At 51.0% G+C, this 18,428-nt stretch overlaps 1 protein-coding gene across 3 annotated transcripts in view; it reads left to right on the forward strand.

Annotated features, from left to right (window-relative positions):
- DDX4 (DEAD-box helicase 4) overlaps positions 1-18,428 on the forward strand; it is a 1,871,246-nt gene that overhangs the window by 1,252,316 nt on the left and 600,502 nt on the right. For all 3 annotated transcript variants that reach the window (XM_069627287.1, XM_069627289.1, XM_069627288.1), the window contains exon 15: positions 9,004-9,155. In XM_069627287.1, the coding sequence (XP_069483388.1) occupies positions 9,004-9,155 (152 nt within the window). The remainder of the gene's footprint in view (positions 1-9,003; positions 9,156-18,428) is intronic.

An 18,428-nucleotide genomic window follows, 5' to 3' on the forward strand; every position in this document is an offset into this window, starting at 1 on the left:
ATCCCCTTTGGTATGAGTCTGTACCACACAGATTTAGTTGGTAGCTGTGGCTGAGCAGTCAGGCCTGTCTCAATAGAGAGATGAACAGTATTCAGGGTTTACACAATAGGACCACAGTGCTATGGGACAAAGAAACACTGACCAAAACTTTGTATCAAAAAGAATATATATATTTCTGATGTTTGTTAATCTGCTTAGAATCACATGCTGTGCATAGGTCCGACATCCAGTGGTCACTGCGGAATATTGCATTTTGTTTTTCGTAGTCGAAAAGGGGACGTTGACAAGGCGTGTCTGTAACACTATCCCTATAGTGACTTGCGTTGTTACCCACAATCCCTCACGCGTCGTTGTCCCTCAGATTGTTTTTTTCCGCCCAGCTTATGGTCGCCTTACGCGGAGCTCCTAGAGAGACATTGCAAAACACTTACTATGGACCTCGGTCCTTAATTTATACTTATTGTTAAAGATCCCTCCCCTCGACGTTAGCTGTGAAGCTGTTTCTCCGCCGAGCAAGTTTTCGACGGAGGAGATCCTTCACGCTGCCGAACACGTGGCCAGGCCTCGCCGGCCAAGATACAGTAGGGAGAGTGGGGGTTCAAACTTTTATCTTCTCGTCGAGAATGTCTTTCTTTCTCCCCTATCTTTCCCTTGGGGTTGTTATCACCAGTTTTTATTGCCTCAGCTATGGAGAGGACACCTTTTAAGTTTTGCCCACGCTGTAGAGGCAAATACACTTGGAAGGACAAACACAAGCTCTGTAATCGTTGCTTGCCCCTCGATCATAAAGAGGACAGCTGCGCGGCCTGTAAGCTCTTGAAACCAAGAACTCTTAAAGAACGAAAAGTTAAGAGGTGGGCGGACTACGCTATGTCGAAGTCAGTTTCCTCACCCGCCGCCGCTGTTACAGAAAGTGACGAGGAGGGTGATAACTCGACGTCCGTTACGGAAGTCATTAACCCCCAGAAGGAGCGCTCGCGCTCCTCGACGTCCGTCCCCGGCCCGACGGGCTCGGCTCACGCCCTGCTTATGGGGATGAACACCCCGGCGACAAGGACGCACACAGACCCCATAGGCCTAAGCACACAACCCACGGCTCTTCTTCGTCGAGGACGAAGGATCCATCAGCGCCGAAGGGGACGCAGGGCACTCCGGCGTCTACCTCAGACCGTAAGGGTCTCAAGCCCCACCCGCAAACGCAGCCGCGACCAGCGATTGGGCTTTCATCTAACACGGGCGCTACCTCAAAAACATCCGACGTAACGCTCCATAGAGCGGCTGTCGAGAAACAGCGCGTAACGCAGGCAAGGTCGACTCCAGAACCCTCTACTGACGAACTTGTTGTCGAGAGCCTGGCGAGAATTGTTTCCGAAGACAAGCGTAAGCGGACGACGAAACAGATGTCGAATACCGCACCAAAAGATATAGAAACACCGAAAAAGTACAAGAGTAGCCAGGAACTGCCCCCTTCATCTAAGGGCACTTCTGAACTACCGGAGGGCTTTTCTGAGGGCGACGGAAACCTTTCGTCGACGTTGTGGGAGCGTTCGAAGCGTTTTGAAGGTGAAAACACTGATTTCCCCCCCTCTAGACTATTCAGGGGTTCCCCATGAGACCCTTGAAAGACTCCATTCTTGTATGGAAACAATGGAAAGGTTTTGGGGTAGCCAAAACCCACTCACACCCAAAAGACCGAGAGAATGGACCCAGGATGACCCTAGGGTCAAGATTCCTAGGCTGTTTCCCCCTTCTACAGACACATATGACCTCACTGAAGAGGAGCAATACCTCCAGGAAGATGAGGAGTGTTTGGGTGGAGAGGAAGTACATGAGGAAGAGGGGTTTGAAGAAGACCCTTACACTAGTGCAGGAGCTTTTGAAGAAGATACAGCTACCTCACAGCCCTGGCAATCCCCATCAGTGCAGCATTGGCAATCCCCATCAGTGCACTCAGACCCTGATGTCTTTCACCCTTCTCCTCCCAAGGACTCACCTATTGGAAACACCTCCCCCATAGATGACCAACCTTCACTTAATGCACTATTGCGCAAGGCAGCAGCGCATTTTGAAATAGACGCAGGGGAGACTCTTCCGGACATCGACTTTGTAGAAAAAGTTATTAAAGAAAAAGCCCTGGTTAGTCAATCTATTCCGCTCCTGGCTTCCATAAGGAGAAGAATAACTCCTTCCCTTTCCAATCCGGCCTTAGTCAGAGGGGTAAACCCTCGGATAGAAAAGCTCTTCAGACCTTCGTCCTCTGACCCTTTGTACATCAGGGGACATTCTATTCCGGACTCCCTTGTACCTGACAAAGAGGGCAAGAAGCTCTATGCACTTGGGAAGAGAATCATGACCTCTGCCGCCTTCTCAACTAGGATTGCAAATAACAATTCCCTACTAGCTAGCTACGCAGATGCACAGTGGAGCAAGCTGCGCAGCGAAGCAGAGGACGCACCAGAACCCCTGCGTTCGCGCCTGCTGGCTATAATCTCAGAGGGAACTCTTGTAAACCAGGGCATCGTAAAGAACTCCTTAGATGCCGCAGAGACGGCTGGCCGTTCCCTGGTTCAGGGAATACTTCTTAAACGCCATGTCTGGTTGCGCAATTCGGGATTTAAGCCGGAAACCCAGGCTTCCCTGATAAACAAGCCCATAGAACAAACACATCTGTTTGGGAAAGCAGTTGATGAAGCCCTAGAACATGCGAAGAAAGAGTTTGATACCATCAAGACTCTTGACCAAATTTCTAGGCCACCTAACAGACGTAGCTATGGCAATAGACGCTCCTTTCGTGGCCAACGCCAGCAGCAAAGCCAACAGCAATTTTACTCTGCTACCAACTGGCCCTCTAACCAAAGCACCCAGTTCAGTCAAAGAGGCCAACGTCGTGGCAAAGGAAGAGGTCGCGGCTCCAGTCCCAAAGGCCCCACGCCCAATACCAACAAATGACCCGAAGATTCGGGTCCCCTCCCATGCATCACCGGTCGGGGGCCGGCTAACATCGTTCCTTTCAGCATGGAAGGGAATAACGTCAGACCGCTGGGTATTATCCACCATAGCCCACGGATACTGCATCGAATTCAACGGTTCCCCGAAATACAGACCCCCATGGAACTGACGCATGACACCGGAACACCTCACTATTCTTCTTCAAGAAGTAGAAGAGCTACTGAAAAAAGAAGCTATAGAGGCTGTCCCCCTATCTCAGGTAACAGAAGGTATTTATTCAGTGTACTTCCTTGTACCCAAAAAGGATTTAACCATGCGCCCTGTATTAGATCTGCGCCCAGCGAACAAGTTTGTCAAACCCCAAAAGTTTCGTATGGTAACCTTGCAGGAAGTAATCCCACTGTTATCACAGGGGGATTACATGACAACACTAGACATGAAAGATGCATACTTTCATATTTTAATGTTGCCAGCGCACAGAAAATACCTCAGGTTCAAGATAGAGGACAAACACTACCAGTTCAGAGTACTACCCTTCGGGATAGCATCTGCACCAAGGGTATTCACGAAAGTACTGGCAGTGGCAGCGGCCCACCTGCGCAGGTTTTCCATCCCGGTATACCCTTACCTCGACGACTGGCTCATAACGGGGGATTCTTACAAAACATGCTTCGCCAATACCCAAAAGACGTAGACCTTTTGTCCCAACTGGGCTTCTCCATCAACGAAAAGAAGTCCAGCATAGACCCCAGCCAAATCAAACAATTCCTAGGGGCTCTAATTCGAACAAAGGACGGCCTCGTCTTCCCCTCCAACGAGAGGGTCCAAAACATGCTGTTTCAGATCCCCAGTTATGTGGCAGGTCGAGAGTTGACGGTACGCAAAGCAATGCGCTTGCTAGGGATGATGGCGTCATGTATTTATTTGGTACCTCACGCGCGCCTGCGCATGCGCCCAATGCAAGAGTGGCTTAACAGCCAGTGGTGTTAGGCCAGCGGAAAATGGGACGATCTAGTGGTGGTCTTGCAGGCCTTGGTTCTCTCGCTACGGTGGTGGACAAAGGAAAACCTGTTATTGGGGGAAACTTTTGCCACACCCGCAGTGGAAGCCACTCTAACCACAGACGCATCCCTTACAGGATGGGGGGGCTCACCTATCCCATCAGACTGCTCACGGAGTGTGGACTCCGAGCTTAGCATCCAAGCATATAAACCTGCTGGAACTACTAGCGGTGTTGAAAGCACTGAAAGCCTTTCAGGAACACTTACAAGGAAAGGCAGTGATGGTCCTCACCGACAGCACCACAGCCATGTACTACCTCAACAAGCAAGGGGGCACTCACTCTCCAGGACTGTCCAAGCTGTCCCAGAATATATGGAAGTGGGCTCTCAAACACAACATGTTCCTACTATCACAACATGTACCAGGGGAACTCAATCTGCTAGCAGACAAACTCAGCAGAGACTTCCCCCTGCCCAAAGAGTATGAATGGCAATTGCACGAAGACATCGTCTTGGACGTCTTCACGCAATGGGGATTTCCGGAAATAGACCTGTTCGCAACCCTGGAGAACTTACAATGCCAAAGTTACGCCTCCAGGTACCCCCAGAACCAGTCCAAGGGGAACGGTCTGTCTATTCAATGGTCAGGGAAATTTGTTTACGCCTTTCCCCCGACTCCCCTCCTCAACAAGGTGGTGCACAAGATGCACCAGGAGCAGGTTACCATGATACTAGTGGCCCCAATGTGGGCCCGGCAGCCATGGTTCGCTCACTTGATGGAGATGTCCCTATCTCCCCCAATGAAACTTCCCTGCCCGTACAACATGCTGTCACAAGACAAGGGCTGGACTCTGCATCCATGCCCTCCGACCATGAACTTAGCAGCCTGGCTCCTGAGATCATAGAATTTGGACATTTACATCTCCCACAGAGATGTATGGACATCCTCAGGGAAGCCAGAAAACCTAATACTCGCCACTGCTATTCCAGCAAGTGGAAAAGATTTGTCATCTGGTGTAGAGGTAAGAACATCAACCTGGTTGACTGCTCTGCCACTAACATTATTCTGTACTTGACCCATTTACTGGATTCAGGTCTAGTGTTTAATTCCATTAAAGTCCACCTAGCGGCACTTTCTGCATACACCACTTCCCAACTTAAAGTGTCGTGGTGGAAGATACCAGTTATCAAGGCCTTCATGGAGGGGGTAAAGAGAATACACCCTCCGATAGCTAACCCAGCTCCCGGATGGGACTTAAACGTGGTACTTTCTAGACTCATGGGCACTCCTTTCGAACCCATGCACAAGGCAACTCTTAAATACCTCACCCTTAAGACTGCTTTCCTAATAGCTATCATCTCCATTAGAAGAGTAAGTGAACTACAGGCTCTTTCTGTACTAGACCCATTCGTAACAGTTCACAAGGATAAGGTGGTTCTACGCACACACCCAAGGTTTGCACCAAAATTCACCTCGAAATTTCATGTAAACCAGTCTATAGAACTACCAACGTTCTTTCAAAACCCTTCCAGCTTGGGAGAAAAAAGTCTGCATACGCTAGATGTACGCAGAGCTGTCATGTTCTACATGGAAAGAACCAGAACACTGAGAAAGACGAATCAGTTCTTTGTCTCGTTGGCAGCAGGAAGAGAAGGAGATGCAGTTTCTAAGTCCACTATATCTAGATGGATTGTACAATGCATCACTCTGTTACACTCTTGCTAAGAGAGAACTACCCTTCAAGCCAAGAGCACATTCCACTCGAGGCCCTGGGGCTTCCATAGCATTCATTGCAAATGTTCCCCTTGAGTCCATCTGCAAAGCGGCTACCTGGAGTTCTGTGCACACCTTTACAAAACACTACTGTCTAGATGCACACTCTAGATCTGACTCCCAGGTGGGACAGGCAGTATTAAGACATCTTTTCTCTACTGTTCCTTCTCATAACCCACCGCCAACTCCGGGTACTGCTCGCTAGTCTATGCACAGCATGTGATTCTAAGCAGATTAACAAACATCAGAAGACAATGCATTACTTACCGTAAAAGCATTTCTGATGGTTGTATCTGCTTAGATTCACATGCGCCCGCCCTTCCTCCCCGCTCGGATGGAAGGAACATAGACATCCTTTTCCTATATTTCTCTCTTTTCTGTACTCACTCACGTCTAGAAGGCTCCCTCAGGGCAGAAAAATACAAACAGAGGGACCTAGACGCGTGAGGGATTGTGGGTACAACGCACGTCACTATAGGGATAGTGTTACAGACAAGCCTTGTTGACGTCCCCTTTTCGACTACGAAAAACAAAATGCAATACTCCGCAGTGACCACTGGATGTCGGACCTATGCACAGCATGTGAATCTAAGCAGATACAACCATCAGAAATGCTTTTACGGTAAGTAATGCATGGTCTTATTTTACACTCTTAATTCTTCACACAGATCACTATCATTAAAGCAAGTCAAGAAAAGTATACTCAATTCCCTATTTAAATTGTAGTCACGTTTGAGGAAGAGTGAAAACTGAGCAAAATGGCAGTGTAAACCAAGCAGAAATGGCACTTTCTTCAGAGGGAGGGAAAGGTCAAGTCATACAGGGTTAGATTCCTTAACACACCAACACTTCCCAATTGGATTGTGAACATGTTAGGCAAGGTAGTACTTTAATACAAGCAATACGTGGGTGAAAACCGAGCAAAATGGCACTTCACCAATATATAAAGGGGAAGGAAAGGTGGTTATAAGAGTTTAGGTGCACCAACACATTTCTTGATGAAAAGCAATCTAGAGAAGGCAGTTGTAACAGAATTAGCCAGAGTCAATAGGCCTGTGCCAGTGATACGAGGCAAAGTGCCCAAGTTCAAACTGTTCTAGTAGCTGCAGTCAAGTCTTTGTTTAACGGTTGAAAAGGAGGGTGCAGAAGGTAAAAAGACAATGTTAGACGATAGGGACTGCCAGCCCAGAAGGTAAGTAAAGGATTTAAAAGACCTTTAGCAGTACCCAACAAAACGGGAGGCCTGGCGGAACAATTACCTTGAAAGTGGAAGAGGCTCCGGCGGTGGCGGTAGTTCCTGGCAGTTCCTGCAGTTCGGGAGATCCAGCAGAGGAATAGAGGCTCTCGTCGTGGTGGAAGGTTAGAGTTACTGCACTGCCCAGGGATGAAGCCGGCCGTGGTGATGCCAAAACGGAATAAAAGGTACGCTCCTTTAAATTGCAGTCGTGGTGGACGGGTGCCTGGCTACCCGGTCTCCTAGTGCTTGGCACTGGCGATTCGACCAAGGCAGGTCCTGGAAGGCGATTGGCAAACTGGTTGGTCCCACCAGCTCAAGGGAAGAAGGTTCTTGCAGGTGAAGATCTTCTGTTTTCGTTGGAGAAAAGTGGTGAGGATCTGCAGCAGGGCTTCACCGGTGGTTGTCGTTGCAGATGTCTTCGGTTTATCTCCTCTTTGGAATTCTCAGCTCCAGTGGCAACGTCCATCTTGCAGTCCGCAGGTCCCTGCTTTTATGCAGGAAAACCCCCATTCATACAGCCTAGCTGTCACGCACGTAACGGGTGGTTATCCTGGCGGATAACCCCCCAGCCTATCAGGGCAGAGTGCGACTTGGGTTGCTTAGGCAACCCTGTCCAGGGTACCTATTCCCTTTCCCACACATCCGGTCTACCCCAGATTCACTGGCGCCTAAAGGAGGGCTTCTGTCCAGAAGCCCGCCAAAAGGACGAACAAAGGGCCCCGACCTAGGTTTGGATCACAGAGAGCGACACGAGCAAGAAATATTATTAAAGATCTGGCAAAACAAAAAAGAAACACCCGAGTAAAGTTAATATTAAAATGATCCGGCGGTATGGTCAAGGCTGTCATTAAAAGTGGTAGCCTCGAAAAATGGGAAAATCCATAGGAAAATATATAAGGTTGAATATTTATGGTAGTAACCACTACCACCAGCCAGAAACTTTGGAGAGGGGGACTGGACAGTACCCTCTCGAAAATGGAACACCAGGGAAACACTAACCCATCCCGGTACCTCCATAGTAAGATGGTTTGTACTAGTTTTGTTCAGAACTATTGACTAGCAAAGTCAATGGTAACTTTACATGCCCTGGGAGACAGTAGTCAGTCCCAGGGTATGGAGTCTGTTTGCGGGTCACTATGACACCCCTGTTACTGCACTGAGGGTGCTGTGTAACACACATGTAAAGATGATACCTATGGAGTGAGAAACTCCATAGCCCATAAGCACAAAGATAGCCTAAAACACAGATCAAACATATGCCTAAGAGTGGGAAAAAGAGTCTCACTCTTAGCAGGAGTAAAATATAACCTGGAAATCCAGCAAAGCTGCTGGGGTGACTCTATAGGTAAGGGAAATTAGCCTTTTAAGAGAATTCTCCCTAACAGAAAGCAAGGGTAATAGCTTTCCTGTTCTAGCCGCAAAATTATGGAACTCCATGCCAGGAGCATTAATAGCTGAACCTTCATTCTGGGGCTTCAGAAAAAAGGTAAAACCTGGCTGTTCACACAAGAATGCCTTTAAGCCACTTGTACACTAACCTACTCTTATCACCTATATATGATCTAGCAAACATGCCTTGGGGCACTTTACACTTGTCACAAACTGCAAAGTTGCTAATATACTTCATGATGTGTGATATCAAACGTGATGTTATCTGCCATGTATATTGTCTAAAATATCGAATTCTCTGTGATATTTAACCTGATGACTTAGGTCAGCATCCTACAAGTACATTAGCCTGTAAGTAGCTTGCTATTGCCTGCCTTTAACTGTAAAGTAAGTTTTCCTGAATGTGCCCAGGTACCTAAGGGTCAGGAGCGCTCTACAAATGAACAATGAAATCAATCATTTTTCTTTGAAAAGAGAATTCATTGGGATTAAATGTTAACAAAGGATGGCTATAGGTATTTCGTAGGATGTGTTATCGTTGGGAAATTGAGTAATTAACTGAGGCCATATTCTTGTAGATAAGTAGCTTGATACACTTTTTCACTTAAAATAAGAATGTTTTCAATGTTCCTCCTTCTCCCACCTTAATACAGGCTGCGTTCCTTTTGCCAATTTTGGCTCATTTGATGCAGGATGGCATACCGCCTCCAACGTCAGAATTGCAGGAACCTGAAGTAATAATTGTAGCTCCGACAAGGGAATTGATCAACCAAATTTTTCTAGATGCTAGAAAATTTGCTTACAGGTATGTTTGCTTGGAACTTAAAACTAACCCAATCTGTTATAATTTTTGAAGTGTATAAGCTGTTGTATGTAATGACTGTTGATTTCTAGTGCACACCTTCCTCCCCGGATTCCTCATCTTTGATATCCATCTCCCCGCGCAGCTGGTCTTCGGAAACGTTACCGCTGCCAGGGGGGGTGTCAAGCACAGCTCTGCGTCGGCTTCGTACCCTATGTGCCCTGCTTCGGACTGACATCAGGGCCAAAATATAGTCTCTGTGACATCAGTTCTTTCACTCTTACATCCCGTCCCCTTTCCTCCATACTGCATGGGCGTCCCTTCCAAGGGACAGGAGACGGAACCTTTTTCACCAGAAAAAAACTTTCCCCCCCTTTAAATTTAGAGGCGCCCTTGGGTGCGGCCCAGGGAGCATGCACTGCCATGACTCTGCCTTCCGGCGCCACACCCCAGTCCCCTTTTCCGCGTTGACGTGAACGGGCCGAATTCACCAGCGCTCCTGGGTTTGGCTTCGGCCATGTAATTCCACGCGCGGATACTTCTCTTGTCTTATTTTTTGTCATTCAGTTACTTGGTCCTCGGGCGTCACGCTCCTCCCCGGTACATGTAGACTTCTACAGGGTTCAGCAGGTGTCCATCCTGTAACAGGCTCTTCCCAACTTCAGATCCCCACGCCCTCTGCCTACGTTGCCTTGGCCCAGACCACGGTTGGCATTCCTGTTCGGCGTGTGACTCGCTATCCTCGAAGGCGCTGAAAGAACAGACTATCCAGGTGGAGGGAGCGCTTTCAAAGGTTGCCTCCATAGGATCTCAAGAACTTCGTCAAGCATAGAACCAGGCCCAAGGTGGGGCCGATATTCTCCATCGCACCCCGCAAGGGAGACGCCTTCCCAGGGACTCCCCCGCGCGAGAGGGACCGGTCAGATCCTTCTACCAGCCTGTGCACCGATGCTGCTTCAGCTACTGGGCTTTGGGTCGAGGGACCCTCGGGGCCCTCCCAGTCCCAGTGTTAAGGGACCAGAAGATTCTTTTACCGGGTCTCCATCCGATGGGCTCCACCCTTTTACCGGCACCATGGCCGAGGGGCTACGCCCTAATACCGGCAATACGTCCGAGGGAGACCCCCTAAACACTGCTCTATCGACCCCCGTGTCGAGGGTGTTACACCTACCGGGCCTAGGTCCGAGGTGCAGGGTAGGCCTCGTGATCCATACGCAAGAGTCTTGGAGGAGGCCGGGCCCAGTGGGCCGGGCAACACGTCACAGGCACGTGGCAGGCAGCCCGAGAAAATGGCCGCCGCTCCAGAAAGAGGTACCCGTCCGACGCCATTCCAGGAATTCGGCGAAGAACGAGTGTCAAGGTGGGACTGGCCTCAACCAGGTATGTGGCCTACAGTCTACCCCTGATTTGCGCAGGGCAGCTTTCCTTTGCGTCCATATGGACAGGGTATGCAGCGGCTCCCTGCTACCCTGTCGGAATCCCCTGCCAGTGAGGAGGTGCTCTTTAAGAAGTTCCCTAGCCTCATGAAGTCACCTCAGATGGGGGGGGTTATTATCAAAGACGCCATTAGGGAAGTCCTTCCCGCAATGCTAGTGGCACCACAGATTCCTCCGCTGACGCACCAGGCCCCGGCGCAGCCACCTCCTCCGGCTCCCCCAGCCGACTCCACAGGGGACTCCCTACCAGCCTCCGGCCGCGGGCCCTGTACCCCAGCCTCCGGCGCCAACTACTGCTACTCCTCCTCCACAGGATTCACCAGATCTGCAGGTTATGGATGAGGAGGAGGATACAGACATGCCATCCTCAGCCAGGGTCTTCCACTAATGTCTTGCTGTTCTGGCGGAGTACCTGGGCCTCCCCCAACTCGCGGTCGAACAGGCGTCAGAGGGGGGAGGGGGGGTTCTGGCTGATGTCCTCACACAACGCCCCTTTTCCAAATCGGGGTTTCTTATGCAGACCGATGTAGTCTCCCTGGCCAAGAAGGGCTGGCTCAAATCCCACTCGGTCCAGCCGGTCAATCGACGCATGGGCGCCAAGTACAGGCAGGTGGAGGGGGATACACTTGCTTTCTACCCAACCTCAGCCACACTCTTCGGTGATCGCTGCGGCATCACTATACTCCAAGCCCCAGTCGTCCTCTTCCTCTGCAGCGCTGCTAGGCAAGGAGGAGATCTTGGAGGCTTATGGCAAGAAATTCTATTCCAATGCCTCTTTACATCTATGCCAAGCCAACGCGATGCCATGCTGGCAGCCATCAACCAACGATTATGGCGGGAAATTGTGGGCGTCCTCCCGGAACTCCCCATCCAAAGCCATTCACGCTTTAAGGCGGGGCTAGCTGAAGCCAAGCTGGTGGCGCATGACCTCATGGAATCCACAGTGGCTCACATTGATACCTCAGGCTGTGCCATCTGTATTCCCACAGACATTAGAACAGCCTGGCTCCGGGCAACAAAATTCAACATGGATGTCCAGGAACTCATAATAGATCAACTGTTCGGAGGGGGTGGAGGGCCCTCTTCCACTCCTACGGACGAAGAGCTGGACAAGAAGAAAAACAACTCGCAGACAGCTAAGTCTTTATCCATCCTTTCAAAGACCACGCCCAAATCGTACACCCAATCTCAGCAGCGCTTGGAAAGGGGTCGTACATATGGAGGGTTCCGTGGCTTCTAGGAACACAGATCCAGGCAGCTGGACCGCGCGGCGTCTCAGAGCCGGCGCAAGCAACAAAGAGGGGGGGTGGAGGTAAGGACTTTTTCCAGTTCCCCTCCTCCGACAGCCGCCGAGGGAAAGAAAGCCTGACACGCTCCTTCGGGTCCACGTGTCTCCGGTGGGGGGACAGGCTTGCTCTCCACGCACAATTCTGCCACCAGAAGTTTGCAGACCCCTGGATCCTATCTGTAGTATCCACGGGATCCCGCCTTCCTATCCAAGCCTCTCCTCCCTACCCCCCTCCACTCCCACAGGTTGGGACAGCAACTCTTTTGGCGGAGATCCAGTTGCTCGTAGAGAGCCAGGCAGTGGAGGAAGTGCCAGCCTCCCAGCGAGGCTTTGGCTTTTACTCCAGGATTTTCGCCATTCAGAAGAAGAACCAGGCGGGCCTGAGAGTTATGCTGGACCTTTCCACCCTCAACCTCTCCTTAGCCCTGCAAAAATTCAAGATGGTTACGCCAGCTTTTATAGCGGAGACATTGGACAAGGGAGACTGGATGTGATCCCTGGATCTGAAGGACGTGTACCTACACGTCCCGATTTGGCAGCCCCATTGTTCTTTCCTACGGTTCAGGATCATGGGCTACCATTTTCAATACAAGGTCCTTCCTTTTGGCCTCAACTCGGCCCCTAGGGTCTTTACCAGGCTCATGAATGCCGTGGCGGCCCTCCTTCGAGCGCAGGGCCTCCACATCTACCCATACCTCGATGACTGGCTCATCAGGGCTTCATCTCCGGAAGCGGTTCACTACTCTTCCCATGTCTTATGAACACACTGCACGATCTGGGCTTCTCGCTCAATCTCAAGTCACAGCTGCAGCCTATGCAGACTGACATACCTGGGCCTCATCTGGGACACCTGCTTCGCAAAGCTTTTTCTGTTGGAGAACAAAATCTACGCCATCAAGAAGGCTACCGCCCCAGCAGAGAAGTGACCTCGGCATGGTGGTACCAACATCTCCTGGCAGCGGTCTTATTAGCCGTTCCGCACACAAGACTAAGGATGAGGAGGATTCAGTTGCACTTTGCAGCCTCATGGAACCAGGAGCGGGGCTCTCAATCCGAAATGAACTTTCCGCCCTCCCTCCACCCGGACCTGACTTGGTGGTCCAGAGACTGCAACCTGCGGACGGGTAAGCCCTTCCTGCCGCCCACTCCGCAGGCCACCATCACCACACATTCCTCGCTTGAGGGCTAGGGAGCCACCCTGGACGATCTCAGGAGCAGGAATACCACATCAATTGGCTAGAGCTGAACGCCATCTGGCTGGCGCTAAGGGCATTCCTTCCACTTCTCAGGGGCAAGGTTGTCCTCATCCAGACTGACAACTCGACCAGCATGTATTATGTTGACATGCAGGGAGGCACCAGATCCCCTCCTCTGTGCAGAATGGCGATCAGCATGTGGGAGTGGGCCCTGGAAAACGACATTTACCTCATGGCAGTCCACCTCCTGGGGAATCCAACCTGGAAGCAGACAGGCTCAGCAGGCTGGGAGCGGACAATTAAGAGTGGCAGCTAAATGACCTTGTTATTCAGGAGATCTTCAACAGGTGGGGTCACCCCCACGTGGATCTTTGCCACTTGGCACAACAAGAAGTGTCCCCAGTTTGCATCCTGGCAAGGTCAGGGCCCCGGCTCTCTGGGTGACTCACTTCACCTCCAGTGTTCCGGCATGAAAGCTTACGCCTTTCCACTCACTCCCCTGATCCACAGGGTAATTTGCAAAATCAAGGAGTCTCGCCAACTCACCATTCTAATCGCTCCATGGTGGCCGGCCAGGCCATGGTGTTCTGATCTACTCAAGCTCTCGGAGGTACCCCGATTCACCTCCCGACAGGCCCAGCACATCATATGGCACAGCAAGGGGGGGCAGAGTCATCCACCCTGCGCCAGGGAAACTAGCCCTCACAGCATGGTACCTGAGCAAGTAACGCTTCGGCACCTTAGCACCTCACAGGTGCTAAGGTGGAGATCATACAAGGCGCCAGGAGCAAAGCTACCAGCCCAGTACAAAAGCAAATGGACCAGATTCTGCCTCTCGGAAGACTCCAAGGGGATTGACCCCCCGGCGTGCACTTTGGACGATGTGCATTTTTTTGGTGCACCTTGCTCATTCAGGCATGCAGGTGGACACCATACCAGGAACTCGGGGGAGAGCATTTTGTCCTCCAACCCGATAGTCTAGAAACATCTGATGGATCTCGCAAGGCTCTACCCGCCAGTAAAGAGATCGCAACCAGTGTGGAACCTTAACATAGTCTTGGGGTCACTGGCGCACAAATCATTCAAGCCACTGGCATCTGTGGATATCGGGTTGGTCACCATCAAGACTGCCTCACTAGTTGGCCTTGCATCGGCTCGTAGAGTCAGCTCGTTCCAGGCGCTGATCGCCTCTGAGCCATATACCACCTTTCACAAGGACAAGGTAGTCCTGCGGACACACCCGGCATTTAAAGGGGACTTTGGACAAAGGGGACTTTGGACAAAGAGTACGTTAGTCACTACGGTGAGTAAGTTATTTTTTCCACACTCCCTCCTCGCCTTTTTCAATTTTCTCACATTTTTCTGTATTTTAGTCTTCATTTTTTCACATAATGCGAATTCAACAAAGTCCTCGGTTTTCAAACCCTGTGGTCCAAATGTCTGCTTATTACCTGTTAGGCAGAATCCTGTGAAGTTCCCTTAGGGAGCACTACAGAAGATTAGGACTATAGGTGAGAGCAATACATCCCCTTTGGTAATAGTCTGTACCACAAAGATTTAGTTGGTAGCTGTGGCTGAGCAGTCAGACTTATCTCAAGAGGGAGATGAGCAGTATTCAGGGTTTACACAATAGGCGTACAGTACTATGGCTCAAGGAAACACTGGACAAAGCTTTGTATTTAAAAAGTAGATATATTTATTTTATACACTTCTAATAAAACACATGTATCACAGTCATCAAACAAGTTAAAATAAGTCAAAGACAAATATACACACTCCCAAGTTAAAATGTAGACCAAGTGAACCAGAGTGAAAACTGCACACAAGGGATACTCTAGCAATTTCTCACAAGGAGGGAAAGCACAAGTTATTCAGAAATAGCTTCTACACACCCTAGCAACACTTCGCATAAGTTTGTGAACCAGTTTAAGCAAGACAGTGCATCAGTGTAGGAAATACTTAAATGAAAACTGAGCAAAATGGCATTTCACAAGTTTTACAAAGGGGAAGAAAAGGGTAGTTATACGAAGTAGGTGCACCAACACAGTTCTAGTTGAGAAGCAATCTAAAGAAGGCAGTTCTAACAAATGTAGCCAGAGTCAGTAGGCCTGTGCCAGTGGCAGTGGCAGTGGTACAGTGCAAGGGCCCAGGAGCAAAATGTTCTTGTAGCTGCAGTCAGGTCTTTGGTTAATGATTTCGAAAAGGTGGATGCAGAAGGTGAAAGACAATGTTGAGAGAGGGTCGGCCAACCCAACAGGTAGGTAAAGGATTTAAAACACCTTTAGAGCACCCCTGGAGAAAAGGCGGCCTGGCAGAACAATGTACCTTTATAATGAAGTGGCTCCTGCAGTGGCGGTTGTTCCTGGTAGTTCCTGTAGTTCGGGAGATCCAGCAGAGGAAGGGAGGCTCTCTTCGTGGAGGAAGGTTCGAGTTACTGCACTGCCCAGGGATGAAACAAGCTGCTGTGCTGCCAAAACGGAATAAAAGGTACACTCCTTTAAATCGCGGCCATGGTGGACTGGTGCCTGGCTATCCGGTCTCCTAGTGCTTGGCACTGGCGATTCGACCAAGGCAGGTCCTGGAAGGCGATTGGCGAACTGGTTGACCCTACCAGCTCAAGGGAAGAAGACTCTTGCAGGTGAATATCTTCACGAGTCGTTGGAGAGAAGTGGTTGTTGCAGATGTCTTTGGCTTCTCTCCTTCGGCTTCTTAGTTCCAGTGGCGACGTCTTGTCCTCCATTCCTCAGGACACTGCTTTTATGCAGCAAGACCCCAATTCATACAGCCTAGCTGTCACTCACACAGTGGGGTGGCTATCCTGGCAGGATAACCACCCAGCCTATCGGGGCAGAGTGCGACTTGGGTTGCCTAGGCAACCCTGTCCAGGGTGCCTATTTCCCTTGGCACACATCCTGTCTACCCCAGACTCGGTGGCGCTGAAAGGAAGGCTTCTTTGCAGATGCCCGCCAAATGGACGAACAAAGGATCCCCGACCTGGGTTAGGATTTCAGAGAAAGACACATGCGAAAGAAATATTATTAAAGTTCTGGCAATAAAAACCTACCGGAGTAAAGGTTATATTTCTTAAACCGGTGGTATGTTAGAGGCTGTGAGTAAAAGTGGTAGCCTCGAACAATGCGAAAATCCCATAGGAAAATATTTGCGGTCGAATATTTACGGTAGTAACCACTGCCACCAGCCAGAAACTTTGGAGAGAAGGACTGGACAGTGCTGGGGAGAATTCTCATTCAATGGCTAATTTCCCTTACCTAGTGAGTCCCTCAGCAGCTTTGCTGGATTTCTGGAGCTATTTATTTTCACTTGGTAAGTGTGTGAGCTTTTCCCCCACTTCAGTAGCCCCCTTCTTTTGTGTGTTACACAGCACCTTCAATGCAGTGACACGGTTGTCTTTTAGATTTCCCACCAACTCCATTTCTGGGGCTGACTACTCTTACATGGAGTATTGGAAAGGGTTTACTTCTTAGACCTTTTTATCTGTACCTCCTAGAGCCTTGTTCTCCAGCATGGGGTCTGGCATGGATTCACATGCTCATGAATATTCCCCGTCGTCAGGCTGGGAACCCTCGGTAAAGAAAAATCAGTATCAGTTTCGTTTCTGATCTGCCTTTCGTAGTAGTAACCAATCACTGATCTCTGCGTCATACTGACCACAGCCAATGACTGCCCTCTACCTAAGCCCCGCCTCTGGCAGCCATCTTCAGATTTTTTACCACACGTTCAAGTGTTGGGAGTCCTCGTGCTTAGCTCTCGAGCTTTTACTGCGGGTTTCGCTCTTTTTCAGGTGAATGTTCACTTTTTTTCGGTTAATCGAGCCTCAAGCTCCACCGTTTCTACTCCCGTTAACGGCTATCCGTTACAGGATTTTCCTACGCCCCTCAGGGGTGAAGATTTCGTCGAATCAACTTCTTGGAGGATTCCAGAAGATTCGCGGCCTACTTCGAAATGGCCCAGGACGCGAGTTCGTCACCCGGACCCAAGCTGTTTCGCAGCTGCCCTGGATGCGGGCTGCAGAATGTGTTTAAGGAAGACGAACATTCGCGATGCCTCTACTGTCTTCATGGGGACAAGACTCATGTAGGGAAGGACTGCCAGTTCTGCAAGAACTTGTCGGAGCGGACCATGAGGGACCGTCGATCCCGTCTCGCCAGCTGGTTGGAGAAGGGCTCAATGGGTGAGAAGAAGAAAAAAGGGTCCGAGCGGGCTTCTAAGTCCTGTGCGGGCGCCCCGGCGACGGGGCCCAACACCAGGCCAAGCGGCGCAAGTCTGCTGGGTCCGGGAGCGCCGAAAGGTCGGGCTCTTCGGTCGCCAGGCAGGGCGCACCTTCCCCGGCACCGTCAACCACCAGCCAGCGCTCCGGTTTCGGGAAGAGCAAGTCCGAGACCCCGGGTAAGCTTCGGGAGAAGCCCCGACAGATCTCGGAAGAGGGGGAGCGAGGCGTCGCCCCTCCCCCTAAGGAAAAGGCCCGGGACGCACCTAAGGTGGTGAAGGCCCCTACCCAGCAGGCAAAGGCCTCTGTTGAGGCGATTGCAGCGACTCTGGCCAAGCCGGCAGAGACCCCGCCAGCGGAGAATGCCTCCGGGACTAGTTTCCCTGCCGCCAAGGAGGGAATGCTCTTTTCAGCCCATCGTCATGGCCACCATGATGGAAGAAGCAAGGGGGGCACGGTAGCCTCCTCGAGCTCGGAGTCAGCCTTGGAGGAGGAACTGACCAAGGCCGTGAGGAATCTCGAAGTCCAATTCGAGAAGGTTCGATCCCGTAAGGAAGATCCTCGGGAGATAACCGAGGAAGACGACGATGGCGAGGAAGAGCAGCCTTCCCTTCCGGCGCAGCCAACGCCCTGGCGATAGTGGCTCGTTACGACAGGGAGCTCTGGTTTAAGCTGGCCCCCATATTGGTCCAGACCAGGGTGTTGGACATGCTGTTCGACGGCAGCAACTTGTTCGGGAAGGCGGTGGACGAATCCCTCCAAGCCATAAAGACGGACACGGAGACGGCCCACGCCCTAGGAGCCCTTCAGCAACGACAGCCCTTTCGGAGCTCCGGAGGCAGACAGGGTGCCTCCAAAGGATCCAGCGGTGGCTCGTCGTCCTACCGCCAGGCGGCACGCTCCTCGTCTCAGGAGGCCTACAGGGGTCGCGGCAAGCAGGGAGCGCCTCGCCGCCGTTGGCAAGGTGGCCAGGACGGCAAGGCCACCACCACCAAGCGGGACTGAACCGGCCGTGGTCTCGGGTCCCCACCGAAGCACCCCGGTGGGAGGCCGGCTGACGAAGTTTGTCGGCGTGTGGAAGTCCATCTCCGACCGTTGGGTGCTGGATACCCTGGCAAGAGGACACTC

The sequence above is a fragment of the Ambystoma mexicanum genome, chromosome 6p (assembly GCF_040938575.1).
Source record: "Ambystoma mexicanum isolate Mex_15411 chromosome 6p, UKY_AmexF1_1, whole genome shotgun sequence".
Taxonomy (NCBI): domain Eukaryota; kingdom Metazoa; phylum Chordata; class Amphibia; order Caudata; family Ambystomatidae; genus Ambystoma; species Ambystoma mexicanum.